At 37.5% G+C, this 18,110-nt stretch overlaps 1 protein-coding gene and 1 long non-coding RNA gene across 8 annotated transcripts; one reads left to right on the top strand and one right to left on the bottom strand.

Annotated features, from left to right (window-relative positions):
* Positions 1-319: 319 nt before the first annotated feature.
* On the bottom strand, positions 320-12,912 carry ATR (Ataxia telangiectasia-mutated and RAD3-like protein). 4 transcript variants are annotated; one of them, XM_083060326.1, is made up of 15 exons: positions 12,576-12,899; positions 12,348-12,492; positions 12,156-12,268; positions 11,755-12,056; positions 11,522-11,646; positions 11,177-11,321; positions 10,460-11,041; positions 10,291-10,366; positions 9,444-9,756; positions 7,249-8,502; positions 3,499-6,871; positions 2,819-3,388; positions 1,713-2,336; positions 1,197-1,391; positions 320-939 (listed from the first exon to the last, which is right to left on the bottom strand). In XM_083060326.1, exons 1-15 carry the CDS (start codon positions 12,742-12,744, stop codon positions 772-774), a joined length of 8,154 nt encoding a protein of 2,717 aa, XP_082916452.1. In that variant the 5' UTR covers positions 12,745-12,899; the 3' UTR covers positions 320-771. The 4 variants fall into 4 exon arrangements, with proteins under 4 accessions (XP_082916452.1, XP_082916451.1, XP_082916453.1 ...); XM_083060325.1 differs by having other exon boundaries at positions 11,755-12,059; XM_083060327.1 differs by lacking the exons at positions 320-939; positions 1,197-1,391; positions 1,713-2,336 and having other exon boundaries at positions 2,888-3,049; positions 3,127-3,388; positions 11,755-12,059; positions 12,576-12,910.
* LOC145949664 (uncharacterized) lies at positions 12,603-17,590 on the top strand. 4 transcript variants are annotated; one of them, XR_014428035.1, is made up of 5 exons: positions 12,603-12,729; positions 12,827-15,137; positions 15,408-15,530; positions 15,620-16,754; positions 17,354-17,590. It is a non-coding gene; the product is annotated as an uncharacterized LOC145949664 (long non-coding RNA). The 4 variants fall into 4 exon arrangements; XR_014428037.1 differs by lacking the exon at positions 12,603-12,729 and having other exon boundaries at positions 12,952-15,137; positions 15,408-15,535; XR_014428036.1 differs by lacking the exon at positions 12,603-12,729 and having other exon boundaries at positions 12,952-15,137; positions 15,620-16,728.
* The last annotated feature ends 520 nt before the right edge of the window (positions 17,591-18,110 follow it).

The raw sequence follows: 18,110 nt of genomic DNA on the forward strand, positions 1-18,110 counted from the left end.
TTTAAGGGAGATGATTTAATCTGGAGATTTACGATGAAATCGATGATAATTTAGCATCAGAGTTGAGTTGACAATGGATTCCTATATATTGATTTACGTTTTCTAAAATATAAACACATTTTCTCACAGTAAAAAAATTCTACATTCATGAAAAAAAATGATGATAAATTGATAATACAAACGAGTCCTTAGTCAACTCAAAAGTACAATTGAAGCCGTTAAATTGATATATTTGCATTTGGATACTTTCCCAAGATTAACAATAGGATCTGTTTCCTTTAGAATAAATTGCTCATTAATTGCTCATTAATCGAAGATGTCAATATCAATGATCCAAGTTACTTAAATTGAGCTCGTATATGGCAAGTCAAATCCAAGAAAGAGATTATGTTAAAACTATGTTATGTTTGAGGAATAAAAAAGATAATCTGCGTAAAAAAAGTTCTTATTTTTACACCCCGTCCTTTTCCCGGGCTTAAAGGCTAGTTAATATACTATATACAAAGAAATGCGCCCACGATCACCTTAAAGAATATACAAACAAATACCAGAATGCCTGCACTTTCAAGTTTCAACTCTAAAGCATGTTTCTATGGGATGGATCTCTGTAAAGCAAAGCACGCGTCAAGCTCCATTCAGCCGCTCCTTGCCCAATGCCCAAACCCATGATGAGGTCAAATCTCTGCTTCAAAAAGTTTTGCCTCTTCAAATCCTGTACATTCTATTCTAATGTTAATTTAACTCCAGAACTTTCTCCACCCATCCAAGTCTTCAAAACCAAGGCATCCACCATATATACATCTTTCCAAGATTCTTGTGCGAGACTGCTTCAGCAATTAGTCTACGAGCTTGACCTTCAACAGCAAGAGGCAATGACGGCGCAGCTCCAACACCAACAACCACTCCTTGTAACCTTGCCTCAATATTACTAATTGCTCTCTGATAAAATCCATAAGAAATAATTACAACAATTATTTGTAATTGCTCTAGCATCTTGCAAAAATTATCTGCTTAAAGGAATACAAAATAAGAAACACACAACTCGGACTTTTTTATTCTTTTCAAATTACTTTTATCTAAACTATACTCGATGAAAAATAATTGAACATTCATTTTTCAGACAATGCTAATAAAGATGGAGCCCAAACTTGTTAGTGTTGCGCATACAATATGAAAACAAAAACTGAATACCGAACCTGTGCATGAGGATTCTGAACTTCTACACCACTGGACTTGTGAGATTTTGTCCACTCCACAAGAGGATCGTGGATGAAAGTTTCAAGCACGCTCATGAGAGTTTCCCTGTGCGTCCTCAGTACTGAAAGTGTAATTTCACAGACCCTCAAGAATATACCCTCATATCCAGTGATACCTAAGCCATCTATCATGTTCTGTAGGTTTTGTTGCAGAGTCAATCCAAAAGAACATAGATGTCAGCATTCATACAAATGGGAAAAAAAAAATAATTAGCGATGGCAAGCAAGTGTTTTGACGTGTCACGACGCATAAAAAAAGTACTGTTTTACTAAGTTCTAAGTAGTAATGAATTTTTTTCCCCAAAAATTTAAGTGTACGATCAGCAATAACTTGGAGAAAAAAGACTTGTGCTAATCGTTGCCAATGATATTTGATTATTTGTGCTCATCAGATGAAAAAATAAAATAGTAAGTGCTTGATTTACAAATTATTTTCCAATTATGTGCTTCTCTTACCTGGGTTAGCCTAAAAGGAACAAGCTCGGGCTTTTCCAACTGCAAGCCTTTGTCAAATAAGCAACTGAAATCAACGTGAACACAATCACCACTGGTAGAATCAAAAAGAATGTTTTCACCATGCCGGTCACCCAGCCCTACAATGTGCCCAACCATGGACCAAACTGCAGTCGTGTGAGCATAAGCAACACGAGCCCTGAACCATGCAGCAGGCTCTGAAAATGTTGTCAGGAACCATTTGTGGAAAACAGGAGGAAACATTGGAAGGATTTTGTTCTTTAGCATATCGTCCTCTGGCATTTTACCTTGACACTGATCATAAATTTGTTTAATTTGAGGATTAGTTTTCTGCCTATCAAATTTTCCACGGGTAATATATATATCCTGGAGAATTTGTCGAAGTCCACGAGTGTGGGGCACCCACTCTACCATGCCGCAGTCCTCTGTCAGAGGAATCACAGCAAATGTTCGAATATAGAGCTTCCTTCGACGACTCTCAGGATACTTGGATAGCAATCGGTTGATCATTGCAGTGAACTCCATCATGCGAGCATCTTTGCGGAGGTCATCCTTCGGCTTGCAAAGAAATGGATGCTCAAGACCATCACTGCCTAATAGAATGATCTGAAATCAGAGGCATTTATTAAAAAGTTAGTAGACAGCAGACAATGGACAATAGTGGCATATAGTTGGGTTCATTGGCAAACATGTTTGGTAGACCTATCCAGTATCTTAAACAAATATAATAGTTTGGTCTGGTGGTAGGAATCATCACTGTGTCTGTGATCTTGGTAATGAACTTGTAAATATAATAAAGCCACATTCATTTCAGAGGAAATTCTTGTTTGGCATCGTGATCAATAATTCGAATGCAACCCCTCAAAATTGATCATCTTTTTAAAAGTTGGGTAACTACAATATGCATCTACGACCATTAAGTTACTAACTTAATATTGATGTTACGTAAGTAATACAATAAGCAGTACCAATACCATAGTTTGGTCTTATGAGTCATGATGCCCACTAAATTGAAATTATGTTGAAACCAAAAACATTGATACCACACAATGCATAAAAAATATCGAGGTAGAAAATCACTAACATACTTTCTTAGGACGCTGAAGAGATGAAAGAATTTCTGCCTCATCAGCTATGCCTGTTATGGTAGGAAGATCTGTGGCAGAGAAGATATTAGACATACGTGAATCACCCAGGTTCCCATCATACGTTGGAAGATTAACAGTAAGAGATTGTTGAATTGGCATTATAATTCCCAGGGGCATCATCCTCTTCAGAGAACTAAATTCAGTTGAGAGATTAATTGTCCTTGCTCTTGACTGACCAGCATGGAAGCATAATTTGATCAGATGATCAATAAGGGTAGCAAATTGAACAAATAAACTGTTCTCCTTACTTCCTGGGTTGAAACCTTTACGAGCAGCTTGTATGATTTCAGCTGCTGCTTCCCGCCTTGAAGGAACAGTGGATTTTGAAACTGCAGCCATAATCCATAGGCCCTGTTGTGGATACTGGCGGAGAACAGAGGTAATGATAAGTTTGACTAGTCGAACAATTTCTTCATTCTGGTGGCAAATTCTTGAAACCAATTGTGGTAGCACTGTCAACCAATGGTATGTTGGTAAATCCTTCAGACAGCCCCGCATAATACTCATTACCTACCAAGTAAAAGACAAGAAAGCAAATGGTACAAAACTACAAGTGCAATAGAAGAATTTCCAGGTATTTGAACACAGAAAACAAAAGAGAAGAAAATTTCTCTACTCACCTTCACATGTACATTCTTTAAATCCTTGTTTGATGAACCACTTCGTTGATACATGCTTCCAAAGTCAAACCACAGGGTTAATAATCTTGGAAGTGCCTGAAATAAATTCTTGTGTCCCCTGTGAAGTCCTTTTGCATAGAATAACAGTACATCAGGAACATAGGACCACCAACGCCTCTCACCATTCAAGTTTGATGAGCCAACAGCAACAATTGCTGAAGGGTGTCTGGGACCAAGTTCGAAATTCTCCTCCTGCCGTTTCCTGGCATCACCAAGCACTTCATCACAGTACTTGGCAATATAAAAGTACCCTTTCTCCCATTTGGGTTGCAGTTCCCTCACCCTGGTATAAAGACTTATTACATCTTCCTTCTGTTTCTGCCCAGTGTAATGGGTCCATCTTGAGTACAGAAGAAGGGTCTTTGCAATATCTTTATTCTCATTTGGGGCCTGACTTTCACAAACAATAGGCTGTGGGTTAAGTGGTACAAGGGAAAGGCTAGTAATAGATGACATTGTTGCAGAGCCCAAAACCTCAACAGGCATGTTCAAGAGAGATTGTTGCAACACTGCAATGGCACCATCAGACCGCCGGGTGCTCCAGAGTAGTTTTGCCTGTTCCATGTGGACATTAGGTGCACCAGAGGCCTGAGCTTCTAAAATTGCTCTATTGGCTGTTTCATAATGACCAGCCAGGCGACATAGTTTTGAATATTGAAGCCAGCAATTGCCAACTTGAGCACCAAGACCACTTGCACCAAATACCAGTCTTCTGAAAGCCAAGAGTGGCTCCCTAGCCCAGAGTGATGACTGCGTAAACCTGAGTCGATTGTCCCAATTGTCCACTAATTTAGAGAAAGCTTGGTCATCTAAGTGAAATGATTTCTCTAAGAAAGAGTCATCACCCAGAACAGAATGGAAGTCTTCCAATTCCCGTAGAAAGTGAAGTTTTACAACAAATGGGTAGGCTCGCATGTAAGAATCCATTCCTGCAGCAGCTAGGGGTGCAATTAGTGACTGCTTGGATAAAGCAACTTTCTCTGCTACTGAGAAGTGGTCCCTCTTCATCATTGCCTGGAGAATCTTTGCAACATTCATGTCAAATGAAGCATTACTTTCAGAGCTACTACAAACTAAACTGTCTTCTTCAGCACCACTAAGGTACTCATCCATCAAATCCCACCTGCCAAGCCTCCAGGCTGCCTGCACACCTTGCATGCACCATGCTTTCTTGTACTGAGGAATTCTAGAAATTAAACCATCAACATGAGTGACCATGGCCTGAAGGTGGCACATGTTTAGTAAACAGTTAAGGACATCAGAATGCCTCTGAACTGAGGTTGGCTCCATCTGCAAAGCTTGTTCACAGGAAGTTAAAACATCAGCCCAATTCCCAGCCTTTTTGTTCATTAAAAGATGATCTTGTAACCTCAAAGACTTACTTAAACATGACAAGCCAGATAGTCCATCTGGCTCATCCAAACAGCTATATATTTCCATAAGATGTGAAACATCTTGGTCCTCAAAGATACCACTCCTCTCTGCTGCAGGGTTGAAAGCACCCGACTTTTCCCTCACATAGGACTCAAAGTACATCAAGGACCTTGCATAAGCCTGACACCTAAAGGAGGCCCTAGCAAGAGTCACCTTTGGAATCGCAGACAGAAGCTCTGAAACATATTTACACTGTACAAGGAGCTGGTCCTGATCTGCCAAGGAATTTGAACTTTGACCCTTAGACTTTTGTTGCTTAGGAACCGATGGGTGAGAAATGGAAAGAGCAAGCTCTTGTTCAACATCATCCACCCATTGTCCTAGATTATCAAGAAGAGTAAACACAGCTTGAATACAAACTTCACTTTGACCACCACTGAATCCATGAACTGAAGCAGCACTGTTCTCTGATGCAGCTGCATCAAGAACAGAAAGGATTTCTTCTGTTATGCCATTGCGTGCCTCCTGAGTACCATGACAAACAGCATTGAGAACCAAGTACGGAAGCAAATACATAGCTGTTTGCACATCATGACGTACAATACCTCGACAAGCATTAAAGATGCTTGCACGAGATCCAGTAGCATGTGCAGTCAGCTTTCTTATCCAAAAAAAAATCCATCTTCTAAAGGACATAGATGTGCGGTAAATAGGACCAGCAGATGTTGAATCAGCTACTTGAGGAAGCTGAAACCTAGATGTTAAGCATGGGGCTATTATCTCTTTCACATAGTTAGAGAACCGATCCCATAATTTCTGGCCCCTATTATTCATCCCTTTACCATTAGTACTCTTGATCTTAGATGCAACAGCTTTCTCATCCTTTTGTGCCTGTGGTGTAGTAGTTGAAGCATTCTCATCCAGTGATGCCTCACAACCAGCAAATTTTAGAAGCTCCTGTATAGCCAATGCAGCAGAATCTTGAATAACAGTATCAGGTGCAGATCTAAATGCACGAGCTAGATGTTTGTGGATCAGCTCAAATATGAGGTCATCATCAGAGCATTGAATTTTGAAACGTTGACTTGAAAAACCTTTCACTTTAGCAGGGTCAACAGCACCAAGGGCTCCAAGACAATCAGCACAGACTAGCTTCAACCGCTGCCCAACTGAGGTCCTTGATTCTTCTGCACATCCTCTTAATAATGATGTGATCAAAGAACTCAAGACATCCAAGTCTGAACCAGCTTCAGAAGTGATTAGAGCAGTAACATCCTTCCATCTCGAGTTCAGAAGCTTGCGAAGCTCACAGACTACCATGTACCTCACATTTAAGTTCTCATGATTTAAACCATCAACTACATCTCGCAATTGATCCTTCAAAGTCATTGTCCCTCGAGCATCCTCAATTGCTTTGTTCACTTCAGTCAAAGCAGGTATGCTGGGCAATGGGGGGAACTCACATATATGCTGCTCTAGAATAACCCTGTTCTTAAGAACAAGTTCTTCTAAAATTGTTACTACTTTGGCCAAATGTATTGAGGGATTTTCTTTGTCTCTCTCCAGGAAGGGAAGAAGGGAAGCAAAAACTTGAGAAATAATATGCTTAATGCTAGATGGTGATACGTTGGCCAATTGCTTTATGAAAAAATGCAAGACAGACAGACCCTCCTTTTGCAGTGGCTCTTTATCTATAGCATGCATGAGAAGAACCATCAATTTTGGCACATAAGTATTAAGATGCGAACCCATCATTCTAATCAACATCTCAATACGGTTCAGTGCTTGTCTCTGAAGCTTGAAATCATCCGCATGGAGCATTTTTCTGTCTATACTGTTAAGAAGGCCAACAAAATGATTCCTCAAAAACCCTGGGAGATCTTTTGCACCAGCAAGAACTTTAGCAATGCCTTTAATCATCTGAGGCACTCTTGCTAATCTGTCAACAAACAGAAGAATAATGAGTCAAGGAAAAGAAAGACTTATAAAATCTAATTTCCACTTTTTACTTTCTATTATAACTCTGCACTAAAGTACGAGTTCTTTTTTGGCTTATGATGGAAGGCTATACAAGTACCATGAAAGAAATAAATGTGATACTTAATATAATTGCTATTCAATTGCCACAGTGAAACAAACCAATTTCAGATAATCAATGATGAGTGAATACGTACAAATAAATTAACTAATTATGTATATAATCCTTAATATAGCTAAATCTGAGGTGAAGACAACATAGTTTCCAAGATCCAGGTGTGATAGTTTTCTACCCAGAAACCAAATTAAAATCAAGTTCCAGAAATCTACACAAATTACCTTCTATTTATCTCATCTGAATCACCACCATCTGTAAAGCAAACAAGTTCATCTAGAAGAGCTGGTAAAGCAGCTGCAAATATTTCCTGCTCGTTAGAACCAGTCTGTGCATGGTAAAACTGGACGGCAGAAATTAACTGTTGCTCATCAGGTTGATGAAGAGCAAAAGCAAGAACTTTTGGTAGCCAGTTAACTATCAGAGGCACCATATCAGTGTTCAAAGACTTTGCCAACTCATACAAGGTGTCAACTGCTTGACTATTGTACTGCTGAGACACCACAAGCTTTGGGAGAACAAAAGGAACCATTTTCTTGACAAGTTCTTTGGTCTCAACACCAAAAACAGCTTCTGCAAACTCCCTCACTAAGACTGGGCGGCTGGCAAGTCTCTCAGAGAGATAATCATACAATTCATTACAAATATGAACATCTTTTGAAAGAATTAGCTCAAGACCTCCTTTAAGATGGAAATAGCAAGATTTATGTATTAACCTTGATGCATTCATTCTCACAGTCACATGTGTGCTATCAAGTTGATCAACCAACAGTATAAGAGAACATAAGAAGAGTTTGCTATCTATATTGACAGCGACCATTATTTCTGCTGTACATTCCATTAAAGTTTCCAATATATGTGGACTAACAGCTACTGTCATGGCATGTTTAATTGTATCCAGGAATTTTTGTTCTTTGCTTTTCTCAGCATCTCCAGAAAAAATTAAACCCAAAATAAGGTCATCCACAAAGAATCTTATCTGACTGCAAAATGCCTCTCTCAATTCCTTGCTCCTGCTAGAAAGAAGAAACTCCACACATTTTATCCACTCAAGTCTTGTTTCGAGCAGAACATCAGAAGCTCCATGTGCAAGGATCCGATGCATAACTCTCACACAGGAAATTTGGACATCTTCTGATGACTCATCAAATAGAAGTTCAAAAAATAAAGATTGCATTTGAATGAAATTAAAGTCCAGACTAATATCTGCATCTGCTCCATGTGTTCCGGATTGATGAATGATTGGAGCTTGCTGCTCATTGAGATTGCAAATAAAATTGCTATTGCATTTTGAACAGCAGAAACCTTGCAGTAAACAATCTACCGTCCAACATGTTCTACTCTTCACATTTACAAATAATTTGCATTCGTTTATATGTGAATCAGATACAGATCTTCTACATCCATAAAGACATGACAATAGACCAAGAGATATGGGAAGAAATTTCTTAACCTTCTCGTTATCTCTCTTTAAGTACCTGCATGTTGGATTGGGAAAAGCAAACAACCAGATTACAAGAGGATTTGTCTCTTCATTATTTTATTCAAAACATACAACTTTCAACTACGCAGCTCCATGTGATGGGAAGATTTAACAAACAAATACACAACGGAGGAAAAAACTTGCTTATGAACAAGGGACAAATGTTATAAATTTGGAATAGGAAAAACTATTGAAAACCCTTGAATTCAAGTTGGGCCTAAGTCCTGACTCAATCCCAAAAACTAGCTCATGAGATAAGCTTTGTTTAATCCTTTTATAAGATCTACTTTGGTCATATATAGTCGATGTGGGATCTCAATACCCCATGCTCGGGATTGGACATCTGGAGTGTGAAGATTGTAGGATTGATTTTTCTTTTTATATTATTGGGTAAATTGCAGGACTAGGTTATTTTTGAAAATTGAGGATAGCTCTGATGGCATGTTGAACTTGGGTTAGGCATAACTAAACTCCAAAACCTAACTCATCAGGTGAGGATTTTCTAAGCCTTTACAAACTCTAATTTGGTTATATCTATTGTCAATGTGGGATCTCAACAAAAAAACAAAACAAACAATATTGAAGAAATGATGAAATAAAAAATTAAAAAACCAACTCGTCAGAAGGAATACAGACTTACCAGTTGAACATTCATGGATCATAAATCAAATCCAAGTGGAAAAAATATTGAAAAGCAAGTTCACTGTGTGTGTATGATAATTTTAGAAACATCATAAGTATGTTGCATTCATAACAGAAAACCCATCTTAGGATATAGAACCAAGAATCAAAGGAAAGAAAAATATTTAAGCCAGAATATATCCTTCTGTAATTCATATTTTAAAACTAATTTATGAGAAAATTCATGTTAATCACATGCCTATAAAACATGTTATTGAAATTATGTATCAGATAACATCCACACAGTTTACTTACTTCATCCTTTCAAACACAGGAGAAGATACATCGAGACCAGACCACAAAACCATCACTGGAATAGAAATGGCAGCTTCAGTTCTGACTTCTTCAGCTTCATCACGAAGACCCAAATCTAAAACTTCGAGAACAATTTTTCTGTTCAAACTCGGGCCTAGCTTCGATACTACTCGAAGAGAAAGGCATTTGGTTTTCCATGGACAGTGATTATCAATACCAACAAGCATATGAGTCCATGGAAGCTTAAGCACAGCTATAAGGTCTACATGGTAACTCTCATTGTGTAAAAGGTTGTGTTCTTTGAAAGAGGCATCTGATTGAGATCAGTCACAAGTGATAAGTCAGAAGCATAAAATAGAAGACACCACAAACATGAAGTATAAGTAAATTAAAGGATATGTCAAAACAAAATCCCCATACTTGGTTGCTTATCATTATCACTAAATATACACAAGGGCAGTAAAGAGCCATGATTTACAAGTGAAGACTTATTTATTCAATATATTTAATAAGGCTTTCATTTTTTACATAAACAATAGAAGAACTCCATATGAAATTAATCATTTGAAACAAGAAGCTGCTCTACTTCCAAATCCTGATGATTTTCCTTTCAAGACAGGAGTAGCATTAGGTGAGTGTGAGTGAGGATAAAAAGAACTGTTTATTCATAAAAATTATACCTGCCAAAATTCAAAGCATCCAATTCTGACCACTAACAGAATGATCAGAATGTAAACAGTCCTTATGATTTACTAGCCATCAAACAAATAAACAGCGTAATATAAACACAGAAAGAAGAAGAAAAAGTTTACTGACAGTATCAGTATAGGCAAGGTCCAAAGCTTACTTTGCACAAGCAATACACTGTGAATTCCTTCCAGATATGTAGAGATATCTACAGTAATTGAATTTCCTTGTTTTGCCTATAACAGCAACAAGTTAATTTATTGAAGAAAAAAAAATAATATATATATATATATATATAAAACAGGAATTTGAAACCATAACCTACCTACCTGATCAGCTATCCATGGAAGCCACGCAAGCATCTGCTGAAAGATTCTGAGAGACAGATCGGTCTCTGGATAAATAGAGAAGGCAATGCATAGCATGCTAAGGGCAGATAAAACAATATCTGGTCTCAAAGAACCACCAGGTATGATAGCAGAAGCATTTAATGATTGAACAAATGAAATAAGAGATTTATTCATTTCACTAGCATAACCTTCTGCTCTTTGGAAAGTAACTATATAACTAGATTTACGTTCCTCCTCAAGACTGATATCTGCAATAACAATTTCTTCGTTCAATTTTTGTCTCTTGATATTTAAATTATCCATATCCTGAATGGGCCTCTTTTGGCCAAGCCTCATGCCTTCAATCGACTTATCTTCAGATGCTATCACGGTAAAATCCTTATTGTTTCCTTGAATTCCCCCAACAAGATGTGGGCCAAGAGTAGACAAAGCAACCTGAAAGCACTCTATCAGAGGCAAACATGGTTCTGGATGGTAAAGTGCAGATATGAGATATTCTGGCTGCCAGATATGAGGGGGGCAAACTTGAGCAATCCTAGCATAGGCACTGCATAATGCAACCTGAAAAGGAATACTATAAGATCCTCTTGAATAATTCACAGCCTCAAATTTATCGAATTCCTGAAGGGTAGAAATGAATGGCTTCCCATCCCAGTTAACTAAGATGCTCTAAGGAAATTAAGTATCAATATTAACCTTAAGTTGCTGGCTTTTGGTTTTCCAGATCGATTGAAGGAATACACTGACTAAATCAGCCGCTGTTAATTTGACAATATCATCTGGACAGGTAGAGTAGAGTGTATTTAGGCAAATACCTATTGATGAATCATAAGCCATGTTTCTGCAGATGAGTGTCATTCTGACGTTTGTTAATAAACAATTCTGTATACTTTAAGAATTTTTTCAAAAGGACATCTAAATATAAAGCATCATAAGAATCCAATGGAATTTGAAAACAGATTTTTATTACAATACCCATAGTTTCCTATCAAAGCCTAATCATATGATACTTAAAAAAATGAAAAAAATAAAAAATCAAACCTGAAAACAGGAAGCCCCTCCTTGTCCAAATTCAGGACAGTAACAATTGAAAGGATTAAATTCTGATAAGGAATGACATCATAGTTTGTTACCGTTCCAATGATGTGTACGAAGTCAAAGCATGCCTTCCATAAAGACACAAACCGTAAGACAATTTGTATCATCCAGATAATAATTCAAGTAAAATCAAATGAAAAGCCGAATTCCAAATTTCATCAACCATTATAACGCACCATATGCAGGTCAGCATCGCCATAACATAAAAGAGAACACGCAGCAGAAATAAAGGACGCATGGATCAACCCTTCAACGTAGAGTGTTCCTTCAGTAAGACATTTACTGATAAGCTTCAAAATCCAAGTCGCAAACGGTTGCCATCTGCTTCGGCCACTAACGTCAATCAACAAACCACGTCCGTCAACCGGCTTGTTGGCAGAAGGAAGGTCTTCAATTCCAGAGAATGACTCACAAAAACACTTGAGCCTCACCCTGGAGGATCCACTGTCATTGACCGAAGAAGCCACGTATAAAATATCTGCTAATGCAAACACAAACATGAAACAAAATAGCAACTAAGTTTGAAGTATTGAAACGAAGCCGTGGAGTGCATATGATAATTGTAATTTGCCGGTACCTTGAATGAGCGACATGGAATCAACGAAGAACTGGCGGTAAGCATCTCGAGCGCCGGAGCGAAGCAGCGAGAGAAGAGAACCGAGAGCTTCGAAGAAGACTCCGTGGCGAGATCTGAGATTACGTTAAGGAGAGGAATGAGAAGAGAGAAGAGAGAAGAGAGAATCGAAAGAGAAAAGGAAGAGTGATTAACCGAAAGAGAGGCTCGGCGAAGAAAGGGAGAAATCGCGCGAGGATTGGTAAAACAGCGGAGGCCTTGCCGCGGTAGAAGACGCCGGGGAAGTTTCTGGCGGTGTGGGAGATAAGCTTGACGACAGCAATCACTTCTCTCTCGTTGCCTGCGATTGGACATTGAAATGATGTGAGAGGTAATATAGAGAGAATTGAGATGAAGAAGAGGAAATGGAGAATAGGTAGCGACCGGAGGAAGAAGGGAGGACGTAGGCGTGGAGGAGGTTGGGGAGAACGGTTCGGAAGCGGACCTCCAAAGCGTCGTCGTCGGAGGGGTTGTTAGGAGTGGGAGTGGAAGAGGATGCTGCGATGCGTTCACGGAGTTCGTGAACCAGGCTCGACAGGTTTGCCTTTGCCATATTCTGTTACACTAGCACTATTTCATTCTTCGCTTCCCTCCCAGAAGCCTATTACACTTGTCATTCAATTTCCTTCTTGCAGGTTTTCGCTGCTTCTCAACTCTCAAGTCAAACTGAAACAGGACTTCTCTCGCGTCTTCACCGTTCCTACCGTTTCGGTGTCTGTGTACTGTGTGTGCGCTCAAACTCAATATACAAGTGGATTCAAAAAATGCTCCTACCTTACTTTGGCCCAACCTTCCCGCCCATTTTATCCTATCAGCCCAACCTCATTGCGGTTTTTTTTTTCTTTTTTTACCAACCAGAAAACAAATAAGAAATGAGAATTTCTATGGTACCTTCTATAAAAGAAGGGTACCAATACAGTCGATGATGTGTCAGATGATGTGTCGTTTATATAAATTTACGTGTCTTATATAAAATCCATGTCATTTTAATTTTTTTATTTATTTAAAATTTACAAACTGAAGTTCTCGTTTTATAATTTCGTATCTGGCTTCTTTTTAGGTTTCTGTTTCTTTCCTCTTTTCCCCGTTCTATCTCGCCGACGAACTGGTCTTGCGGGTCGGCGAGTCGTGAAGGCGGAGAGCGCGACCGCCGGCGAGGCGTGGGGGAGGAGCGTGGCGGAGAGGGAGAAGACATCAAAGCGGCCGTCTTCTTTCTGTGGTTGAACCAGGCCCGGGCCTCGACCACCTCGCTTCCGCCCGTGATTTCTAAAATAAAAGGGGTCATAGCGGTCTCGGGCTCCCGAGTGGCGGTTTGGGCTTGTTTTTGGAGCCGGGAGGGTGGCCCCTGGGGCGCCTGACCACTTCAGTTGTGGCCCCGTGGCCGGCAGAGGCGGAAGCGGCGTTGGGGCGGGCGTGGTGGTCCATGGGCGTTTGACATTCCCGCGAGAATTGGAAAAGTTGGTGGATTCTTCTTGTATAGAAAGAAAGCGCTAGTTTAGTTTTGCCGGATTTGTGAGTCTAGGGTTTAATTATTTCTGTTTGTGATCTATGTGGTTTGTGTAAAAAAGAGGCTCTGTTTTAGATTTTCTTATGTGCTTTTTGTTCCCCTTTCATGTTTGGATTAACTATATTAATAAAATGTCTTGGGAAAAAATGTTAATTAGGTTAGGATATGACTCCCTGATTACAGTGCTTTCTCCTTGTTATCGTTAATTTACATAATGCAATCATTGATTCATGTGATGTTATTATGATTATCATGTATATACAATCGTGCACAATCTTGCATTTCTTAGTCCCATTTCTGTTTTTGAGCAAAGGGGTTGTATATCAGAGTTCCCAACTAACACATCAAATGTAAATGTCATATGAGGACTTAGACAATAGATAAGATGAATTTTCGTCCTTTGATCTTTTTGGAAGTAATTTCGTTTCTTAATGCATTGTAGCATATCTTCTGAATCTGTAATTGATATTCCAATGAACGAAATCCTGGTTTTATAAATATTACATGAAGATTTTATCCTAAAAAGGAAAAATAATGTAAGGGAAATACACGACTATTGTATGGTAGCAATTTTGATGAGGTTTCTTAGTTAATGACTTAGTTGTTTTTGAAGCAGCTGTCAACAGGTTTATGTAGGCCTGTAAAACAATTACACTGATATTCCATCTCCTTCTCTTTTTCTCAACTATTTTTTATTATGAATAGAAACAACATTTATGCATGCCCTTCTGTATTGTTTTAGTTTGTCATACCCTTATTCCCCCTTTTGCTCACTTTGTCATACTCGTGTAGTACACCTCTTTCCCCTCTTAATCTCTTTATCAAACCCCAGCGTTACAGTCGGCATGTCCAAAAAATCATGTCTAGAAAAAATACATGAAGAAGGTACTATTTCTAGCAATGATGAGTAGAGGCCATGGTCTGTAGATTGGCAAGTTGCAGGGTTAGTAACAATATTATTGTGGTTAATTTTTACCTTCACACTTTTGGTTCCTAATTAATATAAATTTCATAACAGTAAAGAATTAATTAATTGTGTGTTTTGTAGTTATACAAAGAGATAGAAAATAAAATCGTATAATATAACATTTGCGACTGTAAAGGTAAGAAAGTGGTTTAAATTGATAGTCATTATGCACTCAATCAATGCAGTTTACCTTATAGGTGATACAGCTTTAAATTGTCTGGTGAGTTTCTGCATTTGATTCCATTTATTTGTCCACTTCCAATTCTTATGCATCAGAAAATTCTTACCCTTTATTTTTTTATTCCTCTTCAGAGATTCCCTTAGTTCAGAATAGGATACTTTTGCCTATGGACAGTCACATATGTGATTCTCCAGTGGATTGTTCATGCTTGCATTAATCTCTGGTATAAAGTCTTTGACTGACACTATTTTTAGTTTGGCTTGAACTACTATGAAGACATCATTGTTTAATGTAAGTTTCTTCTTCTCTGGAAAAAACAGGTGACCGTATCCATTTCTTGACTTTTTCAAAATCTTATTGTAATTTATGCATAATTTATAGAAAATTTTATTTTAATTACTTTTTATTGTTCTGTATTAAAAACACTTTTAAGAAGCTCAGAAATTGCTCTAGTTCTTGTTCTATACTAGCTTTTAAGATACCTGATTCTTATAAATTATTAGAATTGATTTGCTGATTTCTTTCCTCATTTTTTTTCAATGCTTTGAAATTGATGGTTAGGTACTTTGCGGTGGCATTATTGCAGATTCCATGCTATGGAATTTTCGCTTTGTTAATGAAGCTGAAACATTATGTCTTGTCAACACGGTATCCAGACTCGTATCAATGTGTTAGATGAATTCAGCTTAGTACTAAACTACCTTTGATTCAGCTGTGTACTAAACTATACAAATTTAATTTATGTTAAAATTGTTTTGTTCCCCCTTGCACAGAATTCAATGCAGCTGAATCTGACACCAGGATCTAACAAAAGTTGCATTACCATCTTGGGAGATACAGGTAACGTGACATTCATTTCTTTTCTTGTGTGATTACTTATGGTAGATAGATAATTGAGCTGCTGTAGCCTATAAGCTAATTGACTATTTGTCATTTGACTCATTTCTTGCCTCAGTTTAAGGATATAGCTTCCTTGATCTTAATTGTCTCACCTTTCACAGTGCTGTAAACATGTATTGCATATCATGGAGTTGTGGGGTATGGTATACAACTCCTGTGTAGATTTTCTACTTCCTCATCGATGTTAATTCTTCTCTGGATTTGTTTGAAGAATCATGTACTATGTTTATAAACCATGGCAGGATCAGGTAAATGGATAATTATATAATATTGTACTTCAGATTCTTGAATGTTGAGTGTATGGAACAAGAGGCAATCTTCTAATCCATTATTTGTTGTTTGGTTCTTTGAAAAAGACATGCATGTATGCACGATTTCCTACATTCTTTTATGCTATCCTATCTAACAAATGGATTCTATCTAGACGGAAATATGAATGCACACAAGACTTGTGTACATAAGTGAAACTATAAGCTTTTTTTTGTGATAGATGGTACTATTTTTATCATTGTTTTTCCTGTATCTCAGATGTTATTTATGAAAAATGTTCCAAATTGTCACATTCAAGATGGGTAGCAAGATAAATTATATTATTATTGTTTGACCAACTTGTAGTCGGCTTCTTTCATTTATATTAGTAGTGCTTGGCTCAAAGGAATGCCAAGGTGGAAAAAAACATGTTCAGATGCTTTTAGGAGAATGCTTATTTGCGTAAATAAGAACAAGGATATTGTTTGAAATTTAAACTTAGTTTACTGTATTTGGTATTTCATGAAAATTTTCATTTTTTCATTCATGAGTATGATTGCATTGAGATTGAATTAGTGTCAATTCTACTTTGAGAGTCGTCCTTAGTGCAAAGTTTTTAACAGCAGGTCCTTGGATAGGTGAAATGCTAGTACAGGATCTATGAAGACTTTGATGCGAAGAAGGAAGCAAAATCCCAAAAGCATCTTTGGGTGGCTTTGCTGGAGGAATCCCGGTGAGCACATTGCTGCACTTTCTTAGGTATAGCTCTGCTATACTTTGCTTTAGTTCTTAGAGTGATGTGTACTGTCCTATGATCCAGCATCTTAGTTTGAAAGAAACAAGAGTGAAAAAAAACACTAACTCATGAATGGATTGCCTAAATGTTTTTGAAAGTTATGCCCTGATAGGGGCTTGGGTGTTATTGGGTGCATAAGTTGGACATCAAGTTGTATGGAATGCTTGATGGAGTACTTCTCTGGCTCTCGGTTGTCCCCCATTGACAACTAGCTTTTAAGGGAGGGTTCTCCAAGTGTTTGGGTGCTTATCACACCCTTTCATGTTTTGGAGCTTTATCTGTCATATGAGGACTTAGACAATAGATAAGATGAATTTTCCTCCTTTGATCTTTTTGGAAGTAATTTCGTTTCTTAATGCATTGTAGCATATCTTCTGAATCTGTAATTGATATTCAAATGAACGAAATCCTGGTTTTATAAATATTACATGAAGATTTTATCCCAAATAAAAAGGAAAAATAATGTAAGGGAAATACACGACTGTTGTATGGTAGCAATTTTGATGAGGTTTCTTAGTTAATGACTTAGTTGTTTCTAACTTTGTTAATCATTTCATTGCAGTTTTTTGTTTTGAGAGATTATGCAAGAGAAACACTTTCTTTGAGATGGAGGTCTTGGATGACAAGCTACATGGATCGCTATTTGAAGAATCAGACTTTCTATAAAATTCAGTCACAGTCAATCATTGATAATCCAGACCAACGAATTGTAGATGATCTAAGTTCTTTCACGGGACATCCCTTGCTTTCTCCCTGACTCTCTTTAATGCTGTTGTAGACTTAGTCTCCTTCTGTTAGACCTGCAATATGATACACATTGAAGGAGGCCAAGGCCGGAAATAATGGATACAGCAGCTGATAATTAGATAGAATCTAATTAACTTGAATCCAATTATGATACAATTAGATAAGATCTGTTCGGATTTGTTTATGTTTTTTAGTCTCACTCATTCCTTTATTTTGTTATTTTGATTATTAGAAATAAAATTTCTACCATTTTTTTTTTGTTAAAAAATTGATTCTTTGCTACCATCTTTTTTTTCAACTAAAAATAACAATTTTCTACTTACTTAACCTGTTGGTCTAAATTGGTATTAAGAAAATGCTAGTCTTAATTGTTTAAAAAAAACGTTTATTTTCTTTACAAATAGTTCTCTATTTTTTAAGAAGTAAATCTTATTTTAAAAAATTAGCTTTGTTTTTAATTTCAAACAAACTAAGTCAATATCATATCTACAATTTTCATTCCATAATGTTTGATTTCACAATTTTAGTTCTTCAATCAAGTGAAATTTACAATTTTGGTTCAAATATTAGAT

This window comes from Cajanus cajan, chromosome 7, assembly GCF_000230855.2.
Source record: "Cajanus cajan strain Asha chromosome 7, NIPB_CcT2T_4, whole genome shotgun sequence".
Classification (NCBI taxonomy): Eukaryota; Viridiplantae; Streptophyta; class Magnoliopsida; order Fabales; family Fabaceae; genus Cajanus; species Cajanus cajan.